General features: G+C 47.4%; 1 protein-coding gene across 1 annotated transcript in view; it reads left to right on the top strand.

The window, feature by feature from the left end:
* Positions 1-18,085, top strand: part of HADH (hydroxyacyl-CoA dehydrogenase) — a 45,235-nt gene extending 27,150 nt beyond the window's left edge. The window contains exons 4-8 of the mRNA XM_005872420.2: positions 3,292-3,418; positions 6,464-6,553; positions 10,744-10,816; positions 16,186-16,302; positions 17,248-18,085. Of these exons, the coding sequence (XP_005872482.1) occupies positions 3,292-3,418; positions 6,464-6,553; positions 10,744-10,816; positions 16,186-16,302; positions 17,248-17,366 (526 nt within the window). The 3' untranslated portion in view covers positions 17,367-18,085. The remainder of the gene's footprint in view (positions 1-3,291; positions 3,419-6,463; positions 6,554-10,743; positions 10,817-16,185; positions 16,303-17,247) is intronic.
* The last annotated feature ends 3,536 nt before the right edge of the window (positions 18,086-21,621 follow it).

Raw genomic sequence — 21,621 nt, 5'->3', positions numbered from 1 at the left:
AGCCCCATGAAGGTTAGGCATGCAGGTGCCTGGGACTCAGGACTGTGCACGGTCAGCACGCTTGTGCACGTGCAGCTCATGTTCTCAGAGTCTGGAGCCTTCTGTTGTGCTTGACTCTGGCTTTTGGTGACAGTGACACCTGACTGACTCATTCATGCTCCCCTTCTGTTTCATTTGGATGCACTCACCCTTCTTGGTCAGAATAAGATTATATGACACAAGTAATTCTTAGGCAGCCACTAGTGAGCAGTGGCTACAGAGAGACCCTTGCATACTAGTCTGCTGGAATGTCAACCCTCAGAGCTCTATGGCCTGGGTTCAGGAGAGGCCCTGCCCCAGCAAAGAGAAGAGACTTATCTTTCTGTCACCTGTCTATCACTGCCAATCTGCATGCTCATGCTCTGTACACTGGCATGTAGGGGCTGCAGAAACACCTAACAGAAACAGGGCTTTCTTGGTTGGCTCCAAAGTCGGCAGGAAGCCCTCTAAGATAAGCAGACACTTGCCCCGGGAAAGGGAGTATAACCAAGTAGTTTGGCCTGTCCTATATAATAAAAGGCTAATATACAAATTACCGAATGGCAGAATGACCGGTCGCTATGATGCACACTGACCACCAAGGGGCAGAAGCTCAACTCAGGAGCTGCCCCTGGTGGTCAGTGCGCTCCCACAGGGGGAGCATTGCTCAGCCAGAAGCCGGGCTCACGGCTGGCGAGTGCAGCGGCGGTGGCAGGAGCCTCTCCTGCCTCTGTGGCAGCACTAAGGGTGTCTGACTGCCGCTTAGGCCTCTTCTTAAGCCGTCAGTTGGACATCCCCCCGAGGGCTCTCGGACTGCAAGAGGGTGCAGGCTGGGCTGAGGGACTCCCCCCCAGCCCCCCCCCCCCAAGTGAACGAATCTTGTGCACCAGGCTTCTAGTATTGCAATGTTGGTCATTCCCTGGTGACAATGACAGGTGTGACTGCCCTCTATGTCAGCATCCAGTAATGGGAGGACTGTAGGGAAAGTGAGGGTTCTGGGGCCAGCCCCACCACTTCCCTCTGGTTGTGGACTGCCAGCAAACCTTTCTGGCTCTCAGTTGTATCATCTGTAATTTGAGTTGGGTTAGGGGTAAATAATGTCCAAGACCATCCCAGTTCTAACTCTAGGACTAACTTTCCTAGCAATCTGTAAAATAGGGGGAGTGGTGCCCACCACAGATGTGACTTTGCTTCTGGCCATCAGCTGTCCTTCTCTACACACTTGTTTTCATTTTAAGTAGGTTGAGTAAGATATACTTTACTGCAGTGCTTTACAGTTAGGTCCTATAACAGGAGATGAAAATATGTTTCAGTGATAGCATTCCAGATGGAGGAGGACATGACTTCTCTCGTGTAAGAACTGCAGATGAAAGCTTGGCTAAGGCCCCTAGTCAGCTGAGTCCTGGCTCTCCCCGGTCGACACTCTTGGACTCTGACCCACCGCAGTCCCCACCACCCCCTCTTGCCTTCTCCACACTCAGACCTGCAGACATTGCCAGTGATCATTAGGCTCGCACTGTCGATTTTTTCTTAGTACATTTAAGAGAAAAATAGCTTTTTTTGTAACTGACTGTCAGAAAGGGAAAAACAAAAGATGGTCCAAGAAAGGGAAAATGTGAGGGCATACTTTTGTGGAAGATAAGACAACCCTGTATATTTATTATGCAGCACATTGTGTTTGTGTTGGAAGAGGCGTGAGATGCTGGTAGGAGCAGTGGGAGGAGACATTTCCCCTCCTGGTAAAACGTGTGCTGGGAGTGTCCTAGGTTGGGGACACTTGGGACTGGGCTCTGTTGTGACTTCATCCTTTCACAAAACATGCTCTGCAATCAGTGCATCTTCATTTCCCCTTTTTGCAAGTGGGTTGCCCTTCAGATGTCCTGTAAATGCCCTTCAACTGCCCCTGCTGCTATGGCTCAGGGTGTGTGGTTTGTGGCAACCACACTCGTTATTGCAGAGGATCTTTTCTCATTGCCTTCTGTATGGGAGGTAGTTTATTTCCTCCATTGACCAAAAAGCAAGCAGCTTTGAAAACTAGAATTTTAAAACTTTAAAATTTAAAAAAAGAAAAAGCCCCTCTACCTGGCTTTTAAATTGGCTAACTTGGAAGTTGTTGAGAAAGCTGGGTGCTGTGGTGCCTTAAAAGTGAGCTCTCTCCTGAGTAGAAGACCCGGAGGATCTTTCCTGGGGGCTTGACCAACCACCCAGCCACACTGGCTTCTCCTTTCACCTCAGTCTTCTCTCCTCTTTCCAAATCCACTTGTTTCTCCTCTCAGCCTTCTGCCCCTCCTTCCACTTGCCCCTGATATTTTGGTAAGCAGGAACCCCAAATCCTCAGTAAAGGACTGCTCTCCTTCCTGCTGTATTGTGAGGAGGCCTTTGTGGTTCTAACTAGCATTAGGGTGTTTTGTGTCTACTCACCCACAAGGTGGTGCCATAGGAAAGCTTGGAAGTCTTGCCTATTTAAAGATTTGCCTGTTTAAAAAAAAAAAAAAAGATTTGCCTGTTGTTCATTTGGCACCCCACTTTATTGTGGTCTTAAAAATTAAATTTGGTTTAAGTCAGTATTTTTTTTAAATTTCACAATATTTTATATGCACAAAAGAAGACGGCACTGTCTTTTTAGGAGCACAATACCTTGAACTACATTTATCATGTATAAACATGTATCTTTTCTTTCCCAGTTCTACTTGTGGAACCTTAAAACTGCTTTTGGACCAGGTGGTTTTCTTCTCTTTTCATTTGAATTCCCATTCAGTGGAGAAGTAAAGCTTTTCACTGAGGGGAAAAGATCTTCGTTCATGTTTCTTATCTGATGGTTCTAGTTGAGAATCCAGGTGTTTCTTTACAATTTTTGTGTGAGTGTCTGGATGCATCCTTTCTTTCATTGGTCTTTGATCACTTAGAGTTTTATTTTGTGGCTGAGATTGGTTAAGTAGCTGCCTCCTTTTTTCCCTCATACCATGAAAATTAATACAATTGGAGAGGAGAAATTTTGCTCCCTAAAATTAAGGAATGATTGGCAAAGATTAATAAGTACACCTTTGGAACAAATAACTTTTAAATTACTTCATATAAAAATTTAAAATTAAGTGAACCAGGTCACTTGACTTCAGTTTCTTATATGAAGAAGTCTTTTCTCTGGCTTCCTCCGGGGGTCAGGACAGCAGATCTGGGCAGGAAGTGTTGCCTCATGCATTGCATCTGAGAATAGTCCTGACTGTTCCCAAAGATGGGATTCATTCCAATAACCTACCATCTTTCTCTCCACAGACACACAATCTTTGCCAGCAACACTTCCTCTCTGCAGATCACGAACATAGCCAATGCCACCACCAGACAGGACCGCTTCGCCGGGCTCCACTTCTTCAACCCAGTGCCCATGATGAAGCTCGTGGAGGTCAGTGGGCCCCTGCTGTGTGTGTCTGCTTGCTTTGCAACTCTGTCCTGCTCCTCTGATTCGTACCCGCCCTGCCATGGGGCCATGGGGTATTGCACCGGAAGGATTCTAAGCCGGGGGGCCGGGGGGGGGGGGTAGGTTGTCCTTGTGCTGTGTTTTTCTGGGGATAGCCTATCCTTTCAGAGCCAAAGGAAGGCCCCTGTGCTTCGTTTCTCCACAGCCTGTGTTCTGACCCGTGATGTCCAGGAGGGCAGTTAACTTTGTGGAATGTTAGTTACTTGTTTGTTCCAAAGCTGGTGGGCAGTGCAGAGAGAGGCATCTGACTGGGAGGCAGCACTAAAGATCACTGGCTTGATGCGACCAGGGGAGAGCCACACGTGTTTGGATGGTCTCGGTGAGGCCAGTTTGCTCCAGGCTGTAGATGGAATTCTTATTAGATAGCCTGGTTTTACACAAGAGCCACTATGACCACCTCGTCCACTGCTCCTGGGGTGAATTTGGCCCCATTTAATAGGGCCTCAGTATTGTCCCCAGGGTGAGGCACATCTTTTGGATGTTGTGATCAGAGCTATTTAAAGAGCTCCTGATAACCTTGAACTTCCTGACCAAAAACCCGCAGGTGGAAGGGAGTGGCCTGGAAGGGCTGCCCCAGCCTTCCTGGTTGCTGCTTCTGTTTGCTTGGAGACTTGGGGATGAGGAAGATGGAGTCACAGTAGACAATTGGTACCTGAAATGTGGCAACTTGCCTTTTACAGTGGACTAATGACGGGGTGTGCGGAGCAGCCGCTATTAAAGTAGCATTTGTTGTGAGGTTGGAGATTTATTGCCGTGCGAAGTGTGGGGGATGTGGAGCCCGAGTGTTTCGGGACCTGTTTTCCCCACTGCTGCCTTCTCTAGGCCTCGCTCCTTCCTTTATCCCTGCCCTCCCCACCCCACCCCATCCCGCAGCAGCGTGAGTGTTAGGTTAATGAGGACTGTTTTCCTATAGTTTTCTGTCGAGTGACAGCTCTGACCAGCTTGCGATAGGAATCTGTCTGTTCTAACATTGCTCCTCAGCTTCTTCCAATTTACCCCATTCCCTATGGTGGTTTTTGAAGAAGTTGAAGAATGAAGAGGGGATAGAGAAAACCACATTTATCCTCTTTTATGCAGAAAAGAGCAAAAGAAGTGGAATGGGATTTTTAACATTTCTGTACTTAGCAACTAATTACTTTCTTGTGTAAACCACATATCATGTGCATATGTGTTTTGGAGATAAAGACACATTTTATAGATTTACTTCAAACTCTAATAATGTTGTTTTCAACTGCATTTATCGGATCGGGTCCATCTGTGTCTTTGAAAATGTTGCACATTGGTTGTTAACAGCTAATACTTATTAGCAAATGTTAGCATTCTCTAGAAAATATTTTCTAAAAAAGAGCTCTTCTCTATTCAGTGTTTATTCTTTAGCTTTCACATGTGGCTGAGTGGCTCTTGCCTTTTACTTGGAACTGGTTATATATATATATATATGTTCTCTTCAGACCCTGCTGGAGCTATAAGCAGATTATGTGTAGCATGTTGCTCTTGGTTGAGCGAATGAATATGCAGCCCTCCCGTTAAAAGCCTTTACCTTTGACTTCTTTAACACATTATTTTTAAAACTCCGTACTGAGCGGCCTGTGCCCTGCTCCATCTTTGTAGCTCTGATGGGATGTACGGCACCTCCTTAGATCAGCTCTCGGGTTGCTCTTCGATGGGTGATGCCACAGAGCAGTGTCTGGCCTGGTTCTTCCCAGCCTCGTCCCCATCTTCCTGGCGCTTCTTTCTGCTTCCACTTACTGACTTCCCTTAGTGTCCTGGCACTCCACCACACCCCAAGCTGTGCTCACATTAAAACACAAGTGAGAATCTCTTCACTTAGCTGCACCTTTCATCTTGCACAGGTACTGGCTCATGAAGGCACACGGCGCCCTCAAGTAGGGCGGACGTATCGGGTGTCCTCATCCCATGTCACAGGAGAGAGGCACGCAGGGTTGGTCTGGCCTGCCTAAGCTCATAGACAGGGTCTGACGGAGAAGCCCCGCCTGTTTGCTTTGACTTTCGGTGAAGTCCTTAAGTGGCATTTACATCATATATATATGTGTGTGTGTGTGTGTGTGTGTGTGTGTGTGTGTGTGTGTGTGTGTGTGTGTGTGTGTGTGTGTGTGTGTGTGTGTGTGTGTGTGTGTGTGTGTGTGTGTGTGTGTGTGTGTGTATTTATATATATATATCCTTTGGTTTTTTTAAAGTATGAATTCACCTGGCTCTCACTCCATTTGCCAGAATCTAACTCTTGACATGTAAAGTCAACGTTTCCTGAGGGCTGACTGCGAGGCATGGTGCTTGTGCCGTCGCCTGTGGATCCCAGTGGCCCACTAGACCCTTGCACTGCACCTCGTAGGAGGTACGAGGACTGGGGCACCTTCCCAAGGTGCCTGGCAGGCCAGCCCCAGCCCTGGGCCCCTGTTTGCAGGAATTGAAAGCCTTCCTCTGTGGTTGGCCTGTTCAGAAGCAAAGAAAGCCTTTAGGCTCCTCCAGTTACCTCCCTGAAGTGGTGAACAGCAGCAGGTAAAACACCGGCAAAAGCCGGCACCTAGGGAGCAGTTCCTGCCTGCTAGGGCTGCAATCCTGCCCTGCCTCACAGTCTCGCCTCAGTTCCTTGAGACAGGTAGAGTGATTTCAGTGTCGTTTTAGTCTCACAAAACATGCCAAGTTGTGGGCCAGGAGGTGGTGCAGTTGGGATTTGAGCCAAGGTCTGTCTCACAACAAAGCCTGTAAAACTCTCCTACACAAACCCTCACCTTTGTATTTTAGGCCTTGATTTTGTGTATTCTGCAGTACTTCAGTGTCTTAAAGTGGGCGTTTTGGTAAACATTTTGTTTCTGGCTGAGATCCTTCTATTCTGAAACAAAAGCTATTTTTGCTGCCCGTGTGGGTGCTTTTGGTCAATGTTTCTTGAACTGTTCTGTTAAAATTGTGTGCTGATCTGGGTCATAATTCTTCTCCACTTTGCATTTCCAGGTCATTAAAACGCCAATGACCAGCCAGAAGACGTTTGAATCTCTGCTAGACTTCAGCAAAGCCCTGGGAAAGCATCCTGTTACCTGCAAGGTGGAGTCTGAGTAGCATGGGAAGGGCTGATTTTCCTGGGACCTGACTTGCTCCAGGTGGAATTCTTGCGCAGGAGAATGATGCGGGAGATGGGGCACTTGTACTGCAGGCTTGTCCATGGGTTGGGAAGAGTGAGCTGCGCCTCCTTTCTAGCTCGCCAGGGCCATCATGGGGAGTCTGAGATCCAAAGGGGCGCAGCAGACTGTTGACGAGTGGCTGTGTTTCCACAAATGGATTTTGTTACTCCATCAGCTATAGCTTCTGGGCCTCAGGAGCCAGAACCACCCTGTGTGTCCGGCACAGCCTGATGGACCCGTGCATCCCAAACAGAACACTGGGGCTTTGCTGTTGGCAGGAGCAGCACGCATAGTCGGGAGGTGATGACAGAAGAGCAGCCCGCCCTGCCCCAGGTCATGCTAGGAAAGCTGCTTCTCAGTGGAATGCTGCGTTGTCATTTGTGTGTTTTGTTTTCAGTGAGAAGTGCGGTCAAATGGAAAGCATGCCTCGACCTTTCCCCTTAGGGTCCCCAGTTATGAGCTGTAAAGTCACCCCTGGCCCTCCACTGCTTCGCGTTGGTTACCTCAGTCTCTCCATTTGTTTAGTTACTCACTGGTTCTCCCGAAATGAAAGGGCCACACTTCTGCATGACTTGGCAGCTTTCTAAAGGGGCAGTTGTGACACAAGATGCCATTCAAAATTTTTATAACTATCTCACCTTTTTTTACCATAATTTTCTGTATCATTGTTGTTCTTTTCATAGCCTACTTTTGCTTTCTAAAAGATTTTTTTTTTAAATATATTTTATTGATTTTTTACAGAGAGGAAGGGAGAGGAATAGAGAGCCAGAAACATCGATGAGAGAGAAACATTGATCAGCTGCCTCCTGCACACTCCCCACTGGGGACATGCCCGCAACCAAGGCACATGCCCCCGACCGGAATCGAACCTGGGACCCCTCAGTCCGCAGGCCGACGCTCTATCCACTGAGCCAAACCGGTCAGGGCTCTAAAAGATTCTTGAGTTTGAACTCACAGTATTGTATTAGCCCATGAAGACTCGGGTTGTTCACGAATCAGCCGAGTCAGTCGCCTGTGGATGTGGACCCCGGGCACCAGAAAGAGCAGAGCAGCACGTGCCAGTCCCCAGCCCAGGAGTGTAGGCTCTTAGGGAGTCTCACTTTCCTAACACTCGTTTTTTATTTGTTTAGTTTTGTGGTTTTAAATTGTCTGGATTTTTTAAAAATCACATTACTAACCAGACATTATGATTGGACTTTCTTACCAGTTTATGCTGTGTGAGTGGCAGGTAGTAGTAATACACTGGAAAGAACAGTGTGAGCAAATCAGAGGCTGGCTGTAAAAGTGGGCGTGCAGGGCCGAGCCAGTGGTCAAGCTCAGCATCACAACCAATACTTCCTGAGAGCAAGGGTCTGTTCTTCCACGGGGGGGGGCGGCATGCCAGGCGCAGGGATGGAACTCTTGGTCTCACAAAAGTACCTACTGTATCATCCAGAACACTTTCTCCAGACTAGACCGTAGTGCTTCCTGGGAGTCTTTCTGGGTCAGTTATTCAGGCTCTTGTAGAAGCATCCTGACGATATACGGCACCTACATAGGATAGGGGTCTGCACGCTCTCATGGAAAGGGCCAGAGTGAATATTTTAGGGCACGCGGTTTCTGCTGCAGCCTCTCAATCCTGCTGTCGTAGCGGAAGGCAGCAGAGATAGCACATGCTGAGATGAATGTGGCCGTGTGCCAATAAACTTTATTTAAAAACGGGCGGGGGGGAGCGCTGGATTTGGACTATAGGATTGCATTGGTAATTGCCAACACCTGACATAGAAGAGTGGCATTCATGTGCCTGCAGTGTGTCTTTTCATAGTGTGAGACTTCACAGGGAAGGAGAGTGTGAGGTGAAAAGGTTAAGGCCATGAACTCTGGAGCCAACCAGACTGGGTTCACCTCTTGGCTCTGGCACTTACTAGCTGTGTAACCTTGGGCAAGTTACTTAACCTTTCTGTGGCTCAGTGTCCTTTACCTTACAGAGAGGTAATAACAATTACCTCACAGGGTTAGTATGAGGAATAAATAATATATATATTTGTAATCCTCAACTGAGGATATGTTTTTATTTTTTTTTAGAGAGGGGGAGTGAGGGAGGGAAAAAGAGAGAGAGAGAAACATTGATGTGTGAGAGAAACATCAATTGGCTGCCTCCTGTACACGCCCCGATCAAACCCATAATCTAGGTATGTGCCCTGACTAGGAATGGAACCCGCAACCTTTTTTGGTGTACGGGACAGTGCTTCAACCAACTGAGCCATCAGGCCAAGGCCTGAATTAATATTTGTAAAGTACTTAGAACAATACCAGGCACATAGTAAGTGCAATAAAGTATATTTAATAAATTGATAAAAACGCATGAACAATGTAAGCAGTACAATTTCATAAAATTAAATTGCTTTATTCAAGGATTATGTCTCTTTACATCCCACTAACATTATGAGAGTATCTGTCTCAGCATCCTCAAAAACACTGAATATTTTAATGGGGAAAAACCTGTTCCCAGTAATCTTACTGGCAAATGCCAGTTTTATTCCAATGAAAATTTTTTGATTAGTAGCGTGTTTAAATATTTTGTGAGTTTTAGTACTCTTTTCAGGCTCTTTATGTAGACAATATAAACTCTATTTTGAAACACTGTATATTGTAAGTAGAGCAGATATTTTTCCCAGGCTGCTTTCTGACTTCTAACCTTGTATATGGTGTGCCTCATTTGAGTTTCTCTAATAAACCTTTTAAATTTGAAAAGCATTTTCCCCCTGGTTATAAAGTCGTCATCATTTCATGAATACAATCTTGGTGAAACGGATACAGTTCTTGTATGCATGTCTGTATTCCTGGGAGCTAGGGGTAGGGGCTGTTTGAAAGGAGGTATAAGCCCTGTGGCTTGGCTGCCCAGTGTGTACCGTGCAGTCAGGCTAGCTGTAAGAGTAGTGCAGGGTGGGTCATCTTTAATTCAGTGTGTACGGATTGCCTAGTGTATTAGAAATGGAACCCGCCGAACCGGTTTGGCTCAGTGGATAGAGCGTCGGCCTGCGGACTGAAGGGTCCCGGGTTCGATTCCGGTCAAGGACATGTACCTTGGTTGTGGGGGCGCGTCCCCGGTGGGGGGCGTGTGGGAGGCAGCTGATCGATCTCTCTCATCGATGTTTCTGGCTCTCTGTCCCTCTCCCTTCTTCTCTGTAAAAAATCAATAAAATATTTTTTTAAAAAAAGAAATGGAACTCAAGGCCAGGGTGAGAATTCTGCCTGCAGGGAGATCACAGCTTTTTTTTTCAAAGAGGAGGGGCATTTACTTAATGGAATCAGCTTCACATAAATACCACCAAAAATTACCACCCTATTAGCCCCCAAAAGAGATCAGTAGGTGAACCCACATCCCACAGTAGGTCTCCAGGGGAGATGGGGAAGGTTTCGATGCGAGGGAAAGAGTGGAAGGACTTGTCCAGAGTGGTGGGTCCTAAGTGGTGTGTGTGAAAGGCTAGCGATCAGCCTCATGTCGATTGTCCCAGAACATGTTCCCAGCTTGACAGCCTCCACTGTGCACCGAAGCAGGAGAAAATCCTGAGGGGCCCAGGAATGGCTCTGAGGAGCCCAGAAGAAGTGCTCCTGTGAGGGTTTGAGATGGAGTGTTGCTTTTTCTAGATCCCTGACAGGTGTGGGAGAGGAGAGGAAAGGAGAGGAGCAGAGGGGCTGCCATTGAGTGCAGGGCAGTGTGCACAGCGAAACTGTTTTCTGATGTGTCTGCACAACTTGTCACATAGAAACGATGACTCCATTTCACAGACCATAAAACTGGACTTCAGGATGATGCAAGGTCAGAGAGTGTTAGAATTTGAGCCCAGATCTGCCTGCCCCCAAAGCCGTGCTCTTCTGACAACCCCCTTCCTTGACCTGCCTTTATTTCAGGATCAGGCAGTGGGGGCATCTGGGGTTTTGTTAAGTACTATAGTTGTTGGATAAATTGTCATGTAAAGTGGAAGTAAGGCTGTGCTGCTACTATAATACAAGTTTTGAAAATGTATAGCTTCATAAATATGGGTAACATAGGGGCAGCCTGGTGACTTCACAAAAGATAGAGTTCAGTGAAAATTCACGTGTCTTTTCTTTCTCTGTCTCCTAAAACAGGACACGCCCGGGTTTATTGTGAACCGCCTGCTGGTGCCCTACCTCATGGAAGCAGTCCGGCTGTACGAACGAGGTACGAACGAGGTGGCTGTCCTGGGCCAGGCGGGAGCCGCGGGCCTGGATGTCCTCAGGCAGGGGCTGCAGGAAGGGCGGGCCTTACAGAGCAGGGAAGGAGCATCCATTTTTCTAGCCGGGTGAGTTGGCCTCACCCTGGGCCCTGGTACCTCTGTCAGTGTGTTGCCAGGGCCCCCTGGGTTCCCTGTGAGGCCTCTGAGGTGTGGCTCTGGGACCCTCCACTGTAGTCCTGGCCAGAGTGATTGCACGCCCAGCACGGCTTTATATCCTGGATCTCTGCTTTTGGTTAAAGGGTTTATTGCTTAAAATAATAGTAGTAATGTGAAAATTACTGGGCTAGGTAACCTTCAGTTTTCCTTAAAGCTCTAAATTGTGACTGTGATAGGAAGTAAGTAACAAGGCTGGCATGCGCTGAGGACCACTTCTGACAGCCCCGTGCGGCCTTGCTGATGATGCCACGGTGCAGGTTGGGTTTTTAACCTTAAGAATAGTCTAAAATGTCTCCTCAGTACTTGTTGATAGACGTATAAGACCTGGGACCCGGTCCAGATTATAAAATGTCATGTAGCCTCCTGCCTGCCTTCCCCACCACATTTCTGGAAAGGTAACTATCATGTCAGCTTCAAAGGCAAAGAACCTTAATAGGATGGATAAAAAGCAAGTGTAATTGTTTTCAATTACTTCACAAATGCTTGCTCCTGAGCATGTCATTTCGAAACAAAACGTTTCTACCAGCTCTTCCAGAGAGATGAAAGCACATTTGCTTCCTCAAAATCTGCTTTAAATATTAAAACTTTTCTCTGTGTTTCAGGAGAGCGTTTGCCTCACTTTTGCTCCAAGATCAAACCAACACTTCTGTGTTTATCTATCAACAAATACACCTAATTACAGCTCAGAGGAAGCGGGAAATGTTTTGCCCAACCTTGCAAGGCAGGGTTGGTTTTTGTAATGTAATGTGTTAGAATAGAGCATGTGGGTGATTCACCTCCTGATGGTGTTTTTCTCACTGCAACATACTGTCACTTTGACATATTTGCAGATGGGCCATGTATCAGATTGTAAGTTGAAAGTCATTTTCTTGTCTTTTGTCCCCAGTCCCCGGCAGTGGTCTCTTTCTGAACAGATGCATTCTCTTTGGGCCTCACCATCACCAGTGGCTGGTGAGGTGAAGCTGGAAGGGGAATCTGACCCTTAGTTTGCCTTTGACGTTGCCCTCAGCACCTGTCATTGCTGTTCCTTTGCCTCCCCGCTGACTGCTTCTCAGGGCCTGGGAGCCAACGCCTGTTCTTCTAGAACAGCTGGGGGTCATGTCGGGGGCGGGGCTTTCTCCCAGCAAGCCCACTGTGGTCTGGACTCCTCATGTCACACCTCAGGCTCCTTACCATGTCCCTGCTGCTGCCCTCAAGGTTCTGCCCTCCTTCAGCCCACACAGGTGTGTGAGATGCACACCCGCCACCCATTTCCATTGTCTATGCTGACCTGCCAGCATCTATTCTACTTTGAAACCTGAACCCATTCTGGATCCTCTGTTGCCTGTCACATCTGTTCATTTGTCACTGTTGATTCCTCCCTGTCATCCCAGCTCCCCTGTGCTAGCCCTGCCTCAGCGGGGCTCCTTGAAGCAGCAAAGGCGTTCATGCCACCTCACGTCTCTTCCTAACTGTAACTGTCTCTGCCATGTTTGCAGACAGTCTCGTGCTGTCCTGGGGGGTGAGAACACAGTACATGCTGTGTCTGCCCCATGGCGGGGGGAGCCCGGGGCCCAGCAGCAGAGTCATACAGTGAAGGCGTACACTGACTCTTTCTCCCAGCCTTTTCTGAACTCTTGAGGAAAGCTCTGTACAACACTGCCTTAGGCAGCTCGAGCTGCTGTCACAAGAATACCACAGACTGGGTAGCCTGTAACTAACGAGTTTATATCTCACCAATCTGGAGGCTGGAAGTCCAGGGTCAAGGTGACGGCAAGGTTGGGTTCTGGCGAGGGCCTGCTGCAGGCTGCTGACTTCTCGCTGTGTCCTCACACTGTCCTCACGTGGAGATTGCAGAGAGGAAACTGGCTCTTTGAGGGGCTCTCATCCCACTCATGGGGGCTCCACCCTCATGACCGCGCCTGATCCTGATCACTTCCCAAAGGCCCCGCCTTTTTATACCATTTCATTGCGGGGTAGGGTTTCAACATAGGAATTGGGGGACACAAACGTTCAGTCCATACACACACTGCTGATACACCTGTGGGGTGAGTGTTCACACACAGCTGGCACACTGCTGCTTTGAGGTGCAGGCTCAGCAGAAGGGGCTGGGGCATTACAGAGGGGCTCATCCCAGTCATCATCCACTCAGGCCTCCTGGTAGCTGAACAGCTTGCAGAAAGCCACAGGCTGCACCAACTCCCCATGGTATCCGGGCACTCCACCGCTCTCCCCTCTGCCTCTGAGCTTCGAGCGTCTCTGCGTCCTTCAGCTTCTGTCCTCTTTCTGTTTGCTCTCATTCATCCCCACTGTCGTTAAGGCCTGATTGGTGGAGTCAGTCACCCTCATCCCTGCGGGTCAGAGCTCACTCTCCACACCTTTGAGCAGGCTGGTGCCCAGTAGCAGGCAGCTGCCCCCATCGGGTGCCACTCTGACAGGCCACGGTAGGCTCTGGCAGGGTGATGGGGCCACAGTCACTGGCCTCCAGTCACTGTGATGTCCTGCTCACACTGTCACTCCTTATATCCAGAGGTTCTGTTGTCATCAAGGACAGTGTCCTTGCAGAGGGCCTTTTCCCTCACCCTACCTTTCTCACAACTCCACCATGTGTTCTCAGGGCTGCAGGCCGGACCTGATCTGTGTTGCCGGTGTCTTTATGCTCTGGTTCTTGTTGTCTGGCTGCCACTCAGTTCCTGCGGCAGGGCAGGTGTCTTTCTCCTTCCCTTCTCTTTCCTGTGGCGGTATCCGGGTCTTATCTTCATATCCTTAGTGTGCCGGTACAGGACAGGCATTGAGGTCACTATAGCTGAATAAAGGAATGGTGACTTGCAGAGGTTCTGCTCCTTGTGGCTGTGACCCTGGGTGGTGGTAATGCCAAGCGTGGCTGGTAGGTGGTGCTGATGAGCCAGCAAAAGAGCCCTGTTGGGGCGATCCCAGGTTCGCAGGCTGCAGGAGATCTAGGAGTTCATTGAGGAGGCTTTTCCTTGTTTTCTAGAGTTAAGGGCTCTTATCTGGGGAGGAGGGTTCCAAGAACCTCCTAAGGTTCATGCAAAATTTTGCATGTATGTAACGTTTTCTTTGTAGAGGGCATCAGCTTCTCAGTGAAGTGCTTCACTATAAAGTAAGTGAGGAATTATTGGTCTAAAACACCCCACCACATTTAACTCCCACAGAGCACACCAATCTATACGTGTGTGTTTTATTTAGTTCTCTCTTTTTTACGTCTTTGGCTCTGTTTTAACTCCAAATAGAATTTTTAGAGTTGTGCTGTAAAACACACGTGTTAGGTTTTGTTTTGTTTAGTGATATGCTGTCTTCATATTATTTTTTCAAGTATATGAGTCTCTGAGTCTGGAATTACAGTCTTTCCTCTAGGGTTCATTGCCTGTCCTTGAATGTAGATTTGATTAAATGGCATTAGGTGAGTTGGAACCATTATGCCAGGAGATTTCTGTCCCTAGGTAGTCTATATTCTTATGAGATGGGAGAGCCCCTAGTACTAGTAAATAACCAGCACGTTAGGTTGAGACCAGTAACCTCTGAGAAAGATAAAGTAAGAGGATGGCAGGAGTCCCAGCCCCGAGTCCTTAGTTTACATGCATTGAGAGGGAGGGTAGTGAGCAGAGGCCTACAGATGTCAGAAGTCCGAGGACATTGGGCACCCGGCACAGGGAACGGCAGGTGCTGAGCCAGAGGAATGTGCGAGGCTGTCATTCCAGCATTCCGGCTCTGACAGCATAGAAGCCGTGGGGTTTAATGAAATTCTTTGAGCAGAATCCGCCTTTCAGCTGCCATGTTCTTTCTCATCCCTGGCTTTGCACATGCTGTTCCTGCTGCCTGGAATGGCCTTCGCTGCCTGCTCTTCCCTTGGGGTTTCTCTTTGGGACATTTAGGACCTGGGCCTGGTGGTGGTTTTGGTGAAGACATGGTAGTGTGAGTAAACCTCCCCATCTTTGCCCACACAGCTGCGTGAGTTTTCAGCTCTTGTTAATAGTGAAATTTTTGGTTTACACATCTGACTTCTCCCATTATATTTTGAGTACTCATACTCAAGTGCTCTTCTTGATTTTCTTTGTCTCATTCTAAGTCTGGGTGCCTGGTACATGACAGATATGAATGCAAGTTGAATGAATGAATGAATGAATGAGGACACCTGATAAGGCTAGTGTGTATGCTCATTTTACTCTCTTTGCTTTCTTATGACCTGAATTCAAATCATGATCCTCAGGACCCTCTGGTTAACTAATTAGAGGAGTACTAATAATGTCACCCTTATGAAATAATTGCCTGGTATTTTAATCGCCTTGGACTGCCTTGAAATCCTTTGGCATTACTTCAGTACTTAATTTGCTTTAAAAAATCGTCTTTATAGATCTTTAAATAGTTCCTGTTTCTCATGCCCAAAAATCAAAAATACTTAGGTATGAAATCTTCTCTGAGCGTTTTTAACATTTTGGTATAATTGTCCCTTTCTTTATGCTTTGGAACAAAATTCTAGATAGCCACCTACTACAGACTCTTCCCGCTCCCGATTTCAGAGAAAGGGACAGGCTGTTCTCTGTCAAGGCCTCCTGTGGCCCAAGGACAGGATGCTAAGGATGGAACTCCTAGGAAGAAGCATATTGGCCCTTGTCTTAGTCCTCTCAGCACATGTTCAAGCTTTCATAGCAGTTCTAAAGCAGGTTTGGGCTTTTCTTCAAACGTTATTTTGACTGAAGTGTTTATGTGACTGTGATTCTAGAGGAATACTCATAACTTGCAAAACCAAGAAAGCTGGAAAAGAAAAATATATATACAATAAATACAAAAGTATAAAACTTAGTTCTTTTTATAAAGAAAAGTCCATTTATCAATCAGAAATCTGCTTTAGATTCTAAAATCTCTAAATGATATTTTAGTAAATTATTCCAGACTTGGAAATTTCTAGCCCGTTAGAAAGTAACTAATGTTGGAATCAGGGTCTCGGGGTCTTTCTCTGTCCATGGGCAGAACTCACCTACAAAACAGCTTTGAAAGTCTTGTGACCTGTTTAGCATGTGTCTCTGACACAAAATCTTACTTAAGCCAGAAATCCTGACTCCTGATATTTTTTGAATGTGCAAAACTCTAGCAGTTCTGGAACTAGCAACCCGACAAGGAGAACTGTGGGAAGACAGTAACAGGCTCCCCTTCTCCCTAGGTGACGCGTCCAAGGAAGACATCGACGTCGCTATGAAGCTAGGAGCTGGGTACCCCATGGGCCCGTTTGAGCTTCTCGATTACGTTGGGCTGGACACAACGAAGTTCATCATGGACGGTACGACTTGGGAGTCTCTGTTGTCTTTCTTCATTGAGTTGAGGTAGTCTCTCTCAATTGTGACTTACAGGCCTGTTTAAAACAGAAATTCTAAGGGGTCTTAGGAGACTTCCCAAAGCCCTGCCCACATGGCTTAACAACTCAAGTTACTAGGTGGTAGAGGAAGGAAAAATGTGCTGGCTCCCTAGCATCTCTTCACCGGGTACCTTTTTTATTTTTAACTTTTCACTTTGAAATAATTATAGATTCACAGGAAGTTTCAGATATAAAACAGTCCTATTTACCCTTTCCCAGTATCACCCCGCAGTTCCATCGCAAAACCACAGCACAGTGTGAAACCATGAAGCGAAGCGGCACTGACGCATTGTGTCCTTCTCGCACACATTCTGATTTGTGTAACCGCACTGCAGTCAAGATAACCAGCCATTTTCTTTAATGTGTCCACTTTACTGTGAAGGCTCTGAAACATGAAAAATAATTATTACAGTGGGACTGCTGAGGTTGCAGGTAGCTCATACTACCAGGTTTCACAAAGAATACTTACGTGTTTGGGAGGAGTGAGGAAGGTTCTACTTGAAGCATGCACTTTGGAATTTTAAGAGGATGTACAATACCAGCAGCAGCAAATTCAGATTTTTCACATGTTCTGAAAGTTGTTTGACTGTGAAAAGTTCAACCGCAGTTGAACCAGTGATTTCAGGAAGGGTTGGATAAACAGGAGCCAGGCCTCAAGCAGCGTGGGGTGGGGGGAAGGCAGGCAGCTCACCTCCTTTGGGGCCCTGGGGCTGCACCAGCTCAGCCTCTCTCTGCCATGTTGGCCTGAGGGGCACCACACCTAAGGGGCTCTCCCACATCAAAGTGGGACCTTTAGTCTTGCCCTGGGAATGCTGAGATGTGAAAATAAGGCCAGCACTTCATCTGAGCCCTCTTCCCTCCTCTCAATAGGGTGGCATGAGATGGATACACAGAACCCCCTGTTTCAGCCCAGCCCATCCGTGAACAAGATGGTAGCAGAGAAAAAGCTTGGCAAGAAGACGGGAGAAGGGTTTTATAAATACAAATGATGCACAGGTGCTCCAGCTCCGGGATGAGCCCTGTAAGTTCCACCAGCAGCCGCCCCAAGTGCCCGCGGGAATGCCCTGGGGTCGGACCTGCTCCCACACAGCACAGTCTATGCGATGTGCAATTTGATTGTAATCTGTCTGAAGTAATTATTTACCCGTAGCAGGGTTCTCTATTGAGAACGAATTCCTTTTTTTAGTCTGTTCATTTCTGTGTATTTTCTAAAAAGCTTTACACCCTTGGTGCCTTGGAGCAAACATTTCTTTTGAACCTCGTCACTTTGAAAAAGCATTGCCTGAATTCACACACTGAATTCACACACTTCCTCTGAGAGCGTTTAGGGGTCATCGCTGCCACTTGGAGGCGTTGGCGAGACCGTGATGTGTCTGTGACGCGCTGTAGGGAGCAGCGTTGCATCTCACCTTTGTGAGGTCTGCTACCTGCAGCTTTGAGCCTCTCCGCACATCCTGGGCACAACATAGTGTCCTGTCTCTATCCCACTCATCATCTGCTGGACTGGCAGGAACATCGCCATGCTCTTGGTTTGCAGGAAGAGGTTTCATTCATCTGAAATCTGGATGAGTATGGTCTCTCTCTCTCTCTTTTTTTTTCCATGAGAAATCATTACTGCAAACTGCCTACAAATTGACTCTAATAAAATACAATCTTTTAATCTGTAAAAATTTGAATTGAAATAAACATGTATAATTTTAAATGGTAACATGCTTAAGTGATTACAAAAGTAAAGGTTGGTGATTTAGCCGAGAGCTGTGCCCCACCGCCTTCGGTCTATTGCTGTTTAAAGCGGCAGTGGCGAGGAGGAGGTGTTCATGTGGAGGTGTTTGTGGCGACCTGACTGTAGCCATCACTCCAGGTTTCTTGCCAATAAAATCATACTAAGGGCACAGAAAACAATTTTTAAGGAACATCTGCTTCTTTGCCAACAAAGGGAAATAATGTGACATAAGCTTCTTTAATCATTGGCTTGAGAAAGTGTCTTCTAAGATAGAATTTTGAAGCTGGAAGGACATCAGAAACCCTGAGGTCCAGTGACCTCATTAACAAAGACCCTGAGTTATGCGCCCAAGGTCACCAGAAGTTTTGTAGCAGAGCCAGGATTAGAACTAGTTTTGATGATAAAATAAATACAAACTAGCACATTTGGGAATTTCAAATCCAGACTTTCAAACAGGACTGTCCCCAAAATGGGCACCCTTGTCTGGTGTCCTGGGGCATAAGTCTAATGGTTGAGAGATTGCCATCCCCACTCCCCACTCCCCACTTCATGATAAAAGGGGGCTTAGTAATTTTTTTTCTTGAATCTAACTATAGCATCATAGGAACATAAATATGTACATGCATTTCTACCACACACAGACCCTGGTTTAGGAAACTTAGGTTATTCTTATAAAACATTTCCTAACGAGAAAAAGGAAGCACCTGCGGGGCCACTACGTTTCCATCACTAAGGGTCACCCTCGTGCCTGAGCCCTGTGCTCTCAGGCTGGCTCTTGGCCTTTGACCTGCGTCTGGCCTTCGGCGGGGCTTCATTTCCTTCTCTCCGACCCAAGTGCCTACAGGATGTGGGCCTTTGTCCTTAAAAAGGGCAGGGCTCTTTCTTGACCCCTCAATTCAGGGAAGAGAGAGGACGGCAGTGGGAACATCAGACTGCCAGGATGCGAGGGTAGGGCCACAGTGATCCTTTTCTGGCTGAGATTTTTATATGCACTTTTAGCAAGTCAAAAAGGGTGGCCTCTCAACATTTTTACCATTTTCAAAAAATTTTTCCATGCATCATGTTTGGGACCAGGAAGGAATGTTGAACATTTTTTTACAATGACGGGATTTTTCTGTCTTTCAGGAGTTAACATTTCTGCTGTAGAAATAAAAACTGTGATTACAAAATATTAAGACTGATTTTAAAAATATAATTTACACAAACAGTCCCACCGAGAGCTCGCTGGGGGAAGACGGCCCGGCAGCCTGGACCAGCTGCTGCCCTTGCTGAGTGAGGTCTACGCTGCAAACTGGACTGAGGAGGAACCAGAGGGCTGGGTGGCCTCTCCGGGAGCCTCTGAGCATAGCCATCACCCAGTCTAAGTTGGCTTAGCACGAGGGCGTTCTCTGAAGAATAGTTTTAATGCTTATGAACATGTCTTTGTAAAATAAAAACTGTGGCCCTTTAATGTTCATAAGATTCACTGTTAATAACAGTTTCTCAGGGGAAATGGTTGGCTAGCTTTGACATCAATGGTAAGGTATCTTTCCAATTCGGGGCCTGTTCCATGGTGCAGCGTGGGGCAAGGTGTGGCCAGATCCTGGAACTGCAAACGTATACAGTTGGGGGTATAACGTGATTCCCCACTGGGTGTTGTAGAGGAAGTTTTCTGACTCGTTAACATGTCAACTTTTAGAAGCTCATTTCAGACTCAACCACTAATTGGTGGAGAGGATAGAACTCATATGTTAGTCACGGCTTACACAATACACTCTGCTTTCTCGTGGTTTTCACGTTACACTTTTCACACATTGAAACAAGTTTTTTTCTTTTCCCACCTTGATTTAATCCCTTTAACATTTCAACTTAAGTAACTAACCAATTAAGTCTACCAAAAGTCAAGGTGTGGCTAATTTTGTGGGACCAATTTTCTTGTAAACAGGCACTGGTGATACATAAATAGTAACCTACAATGTGCTTTGAGTAATGGGAGCATTGCTGTTTTCAACCCATTTGTTTGTGTAAATTATATTTTTAAAATCAGTCTTAATATTTTGTAATCACAGTTTTTATTTCTACAGCAGAAATGTTAACTCCTGAAAGACAGAAAATTCCCGTCATTGGCATGAATTCAATGTTTTATCTAAAATCACCATCTGCAGCTGCTGCAGAATTAGCCGGAATACATGATTTTTGGAATGAAACAGACTTGGGTTCTAGTGCTCAGCCCGCTCTACCTGTGTGCCCTCAGGGATTGACTTCTGGGTGCACCTGGCACATGGGCAAAACAATGGCCCCTAGTCCACAGGGCTGGTGATGAAACAAAATGATGGCTGTCCCAGGCTGAGGGTGGTGCTGTGTAGTAGGCTAATTGTGACCACCCCGCTCCTCTGCCCAATTTGGAAGGAAGCCAGAGTTCTTCACCGCCCGCAGGCTTACCAAGGCCTGGGTATTTCACACGTGGGGGGAGTGTGCTGACTATTGGGGAGGGCCCACGAGTCTTATAAAGGAGAGTCTTAGAAGTGAAGTGCAGGGCCGCCTGGTAAGAAGGTAAGTGGTGGAGCGTCACCCCCCACAGCCGCTCCGCAAGGTCTTCCCCGAGCTCCCTGGGAAGCTGGTCAGGCTGGTCGGCTACTCAGGAGGGAAGCGCGGCAGGAAAGCTCCCAGGGAGCTGCAGGGGTGGCTGTCACTTGGGCAAGTTACATTTTGTGAATGAATGGTAGACTGGATGATGTAAGACCTCGGAAGAACAAGTGTGGAGGAGAGAAGGTCCCAAGATTTTCCCAACGTGGTAGTTGGGGAAGTGATGCTGGACTATGAACAGAAGAAAAATTGGGCTTTCATCCGGTCATAATGTAGTTGGTCAAGGCAAAGCCCTCTGCATGGTGGTGGGACGATGCAGGCCTTGCTGGAGCTGGTGGGTGTCTAAATGGGGGTCTCCATGCCTCAGCAAGATGCCTCAGCCTCCTACCTGGGATACCCCACCAGGGAAATGCAGTCGGTGTTTAGGCGACAGGGCCCAGAAGGCGGGGAACTGAGGAGCCAGAACCAGCGTGGGGAGGAAGACATGCTTCGACTAAGGTTTCTGTTTGGGGTGAAGGACTGACCCCTAAATGCCTCTTTCTGGGGCCGTGTGGAGGTTTGGAGGCACATCTGGGAAGGTAGGTTCCTAGAGCTTTTGAGCCTCAATGCTCCAGTTTAGGGAGGGGGATGGAACCACCACGTGGATTTGTGGCGGGACCACCGCTGTCTTGCTCTGCTGCGTCTGCAATCTGGTTCGAGTCCCGGGGAAGAGACAGCGGCCCTCAGACTGCTCCCAGGTGAGCAGCTCTTGTTAACTGGTGTCAGGTGAAGGGTGGTGCATGAGGGAGGGAAGTGGTCAGGAGCTGAGTTACCCAAGCGCATCCTGGTCTGAGACCAACTACCCCTTCAGCACTCCCCTCTCTTGTGGGCTCTGCCAATGGCTGGCATGACGTCCTTCAGTCCTAGGCCTATGGTAGTTATTAACGCTTATGTTTTGATTTTTCTCTGCTGTCCTG

Source organism: Myotis brandtii, unplaced genomic scaffold, assembly GCF_000412655.1.
Source record: "Myotis brandtii unplaced genomic scaffold, ASM41265v1 scaffold38, whole genome shotgun sequence".
NCBI classification, from domain to species: domain Eukaryota; kingdom Metazoa; phylum Chordata; class Mammalia; order Chiroptera; family Vespertilionidae; genus Myotis; species Myotis brandtii.
Note: the sequence above shows the minus strand (reverse complement) of the source record. Positions and strands in the feature narration are given on the sequence as shown.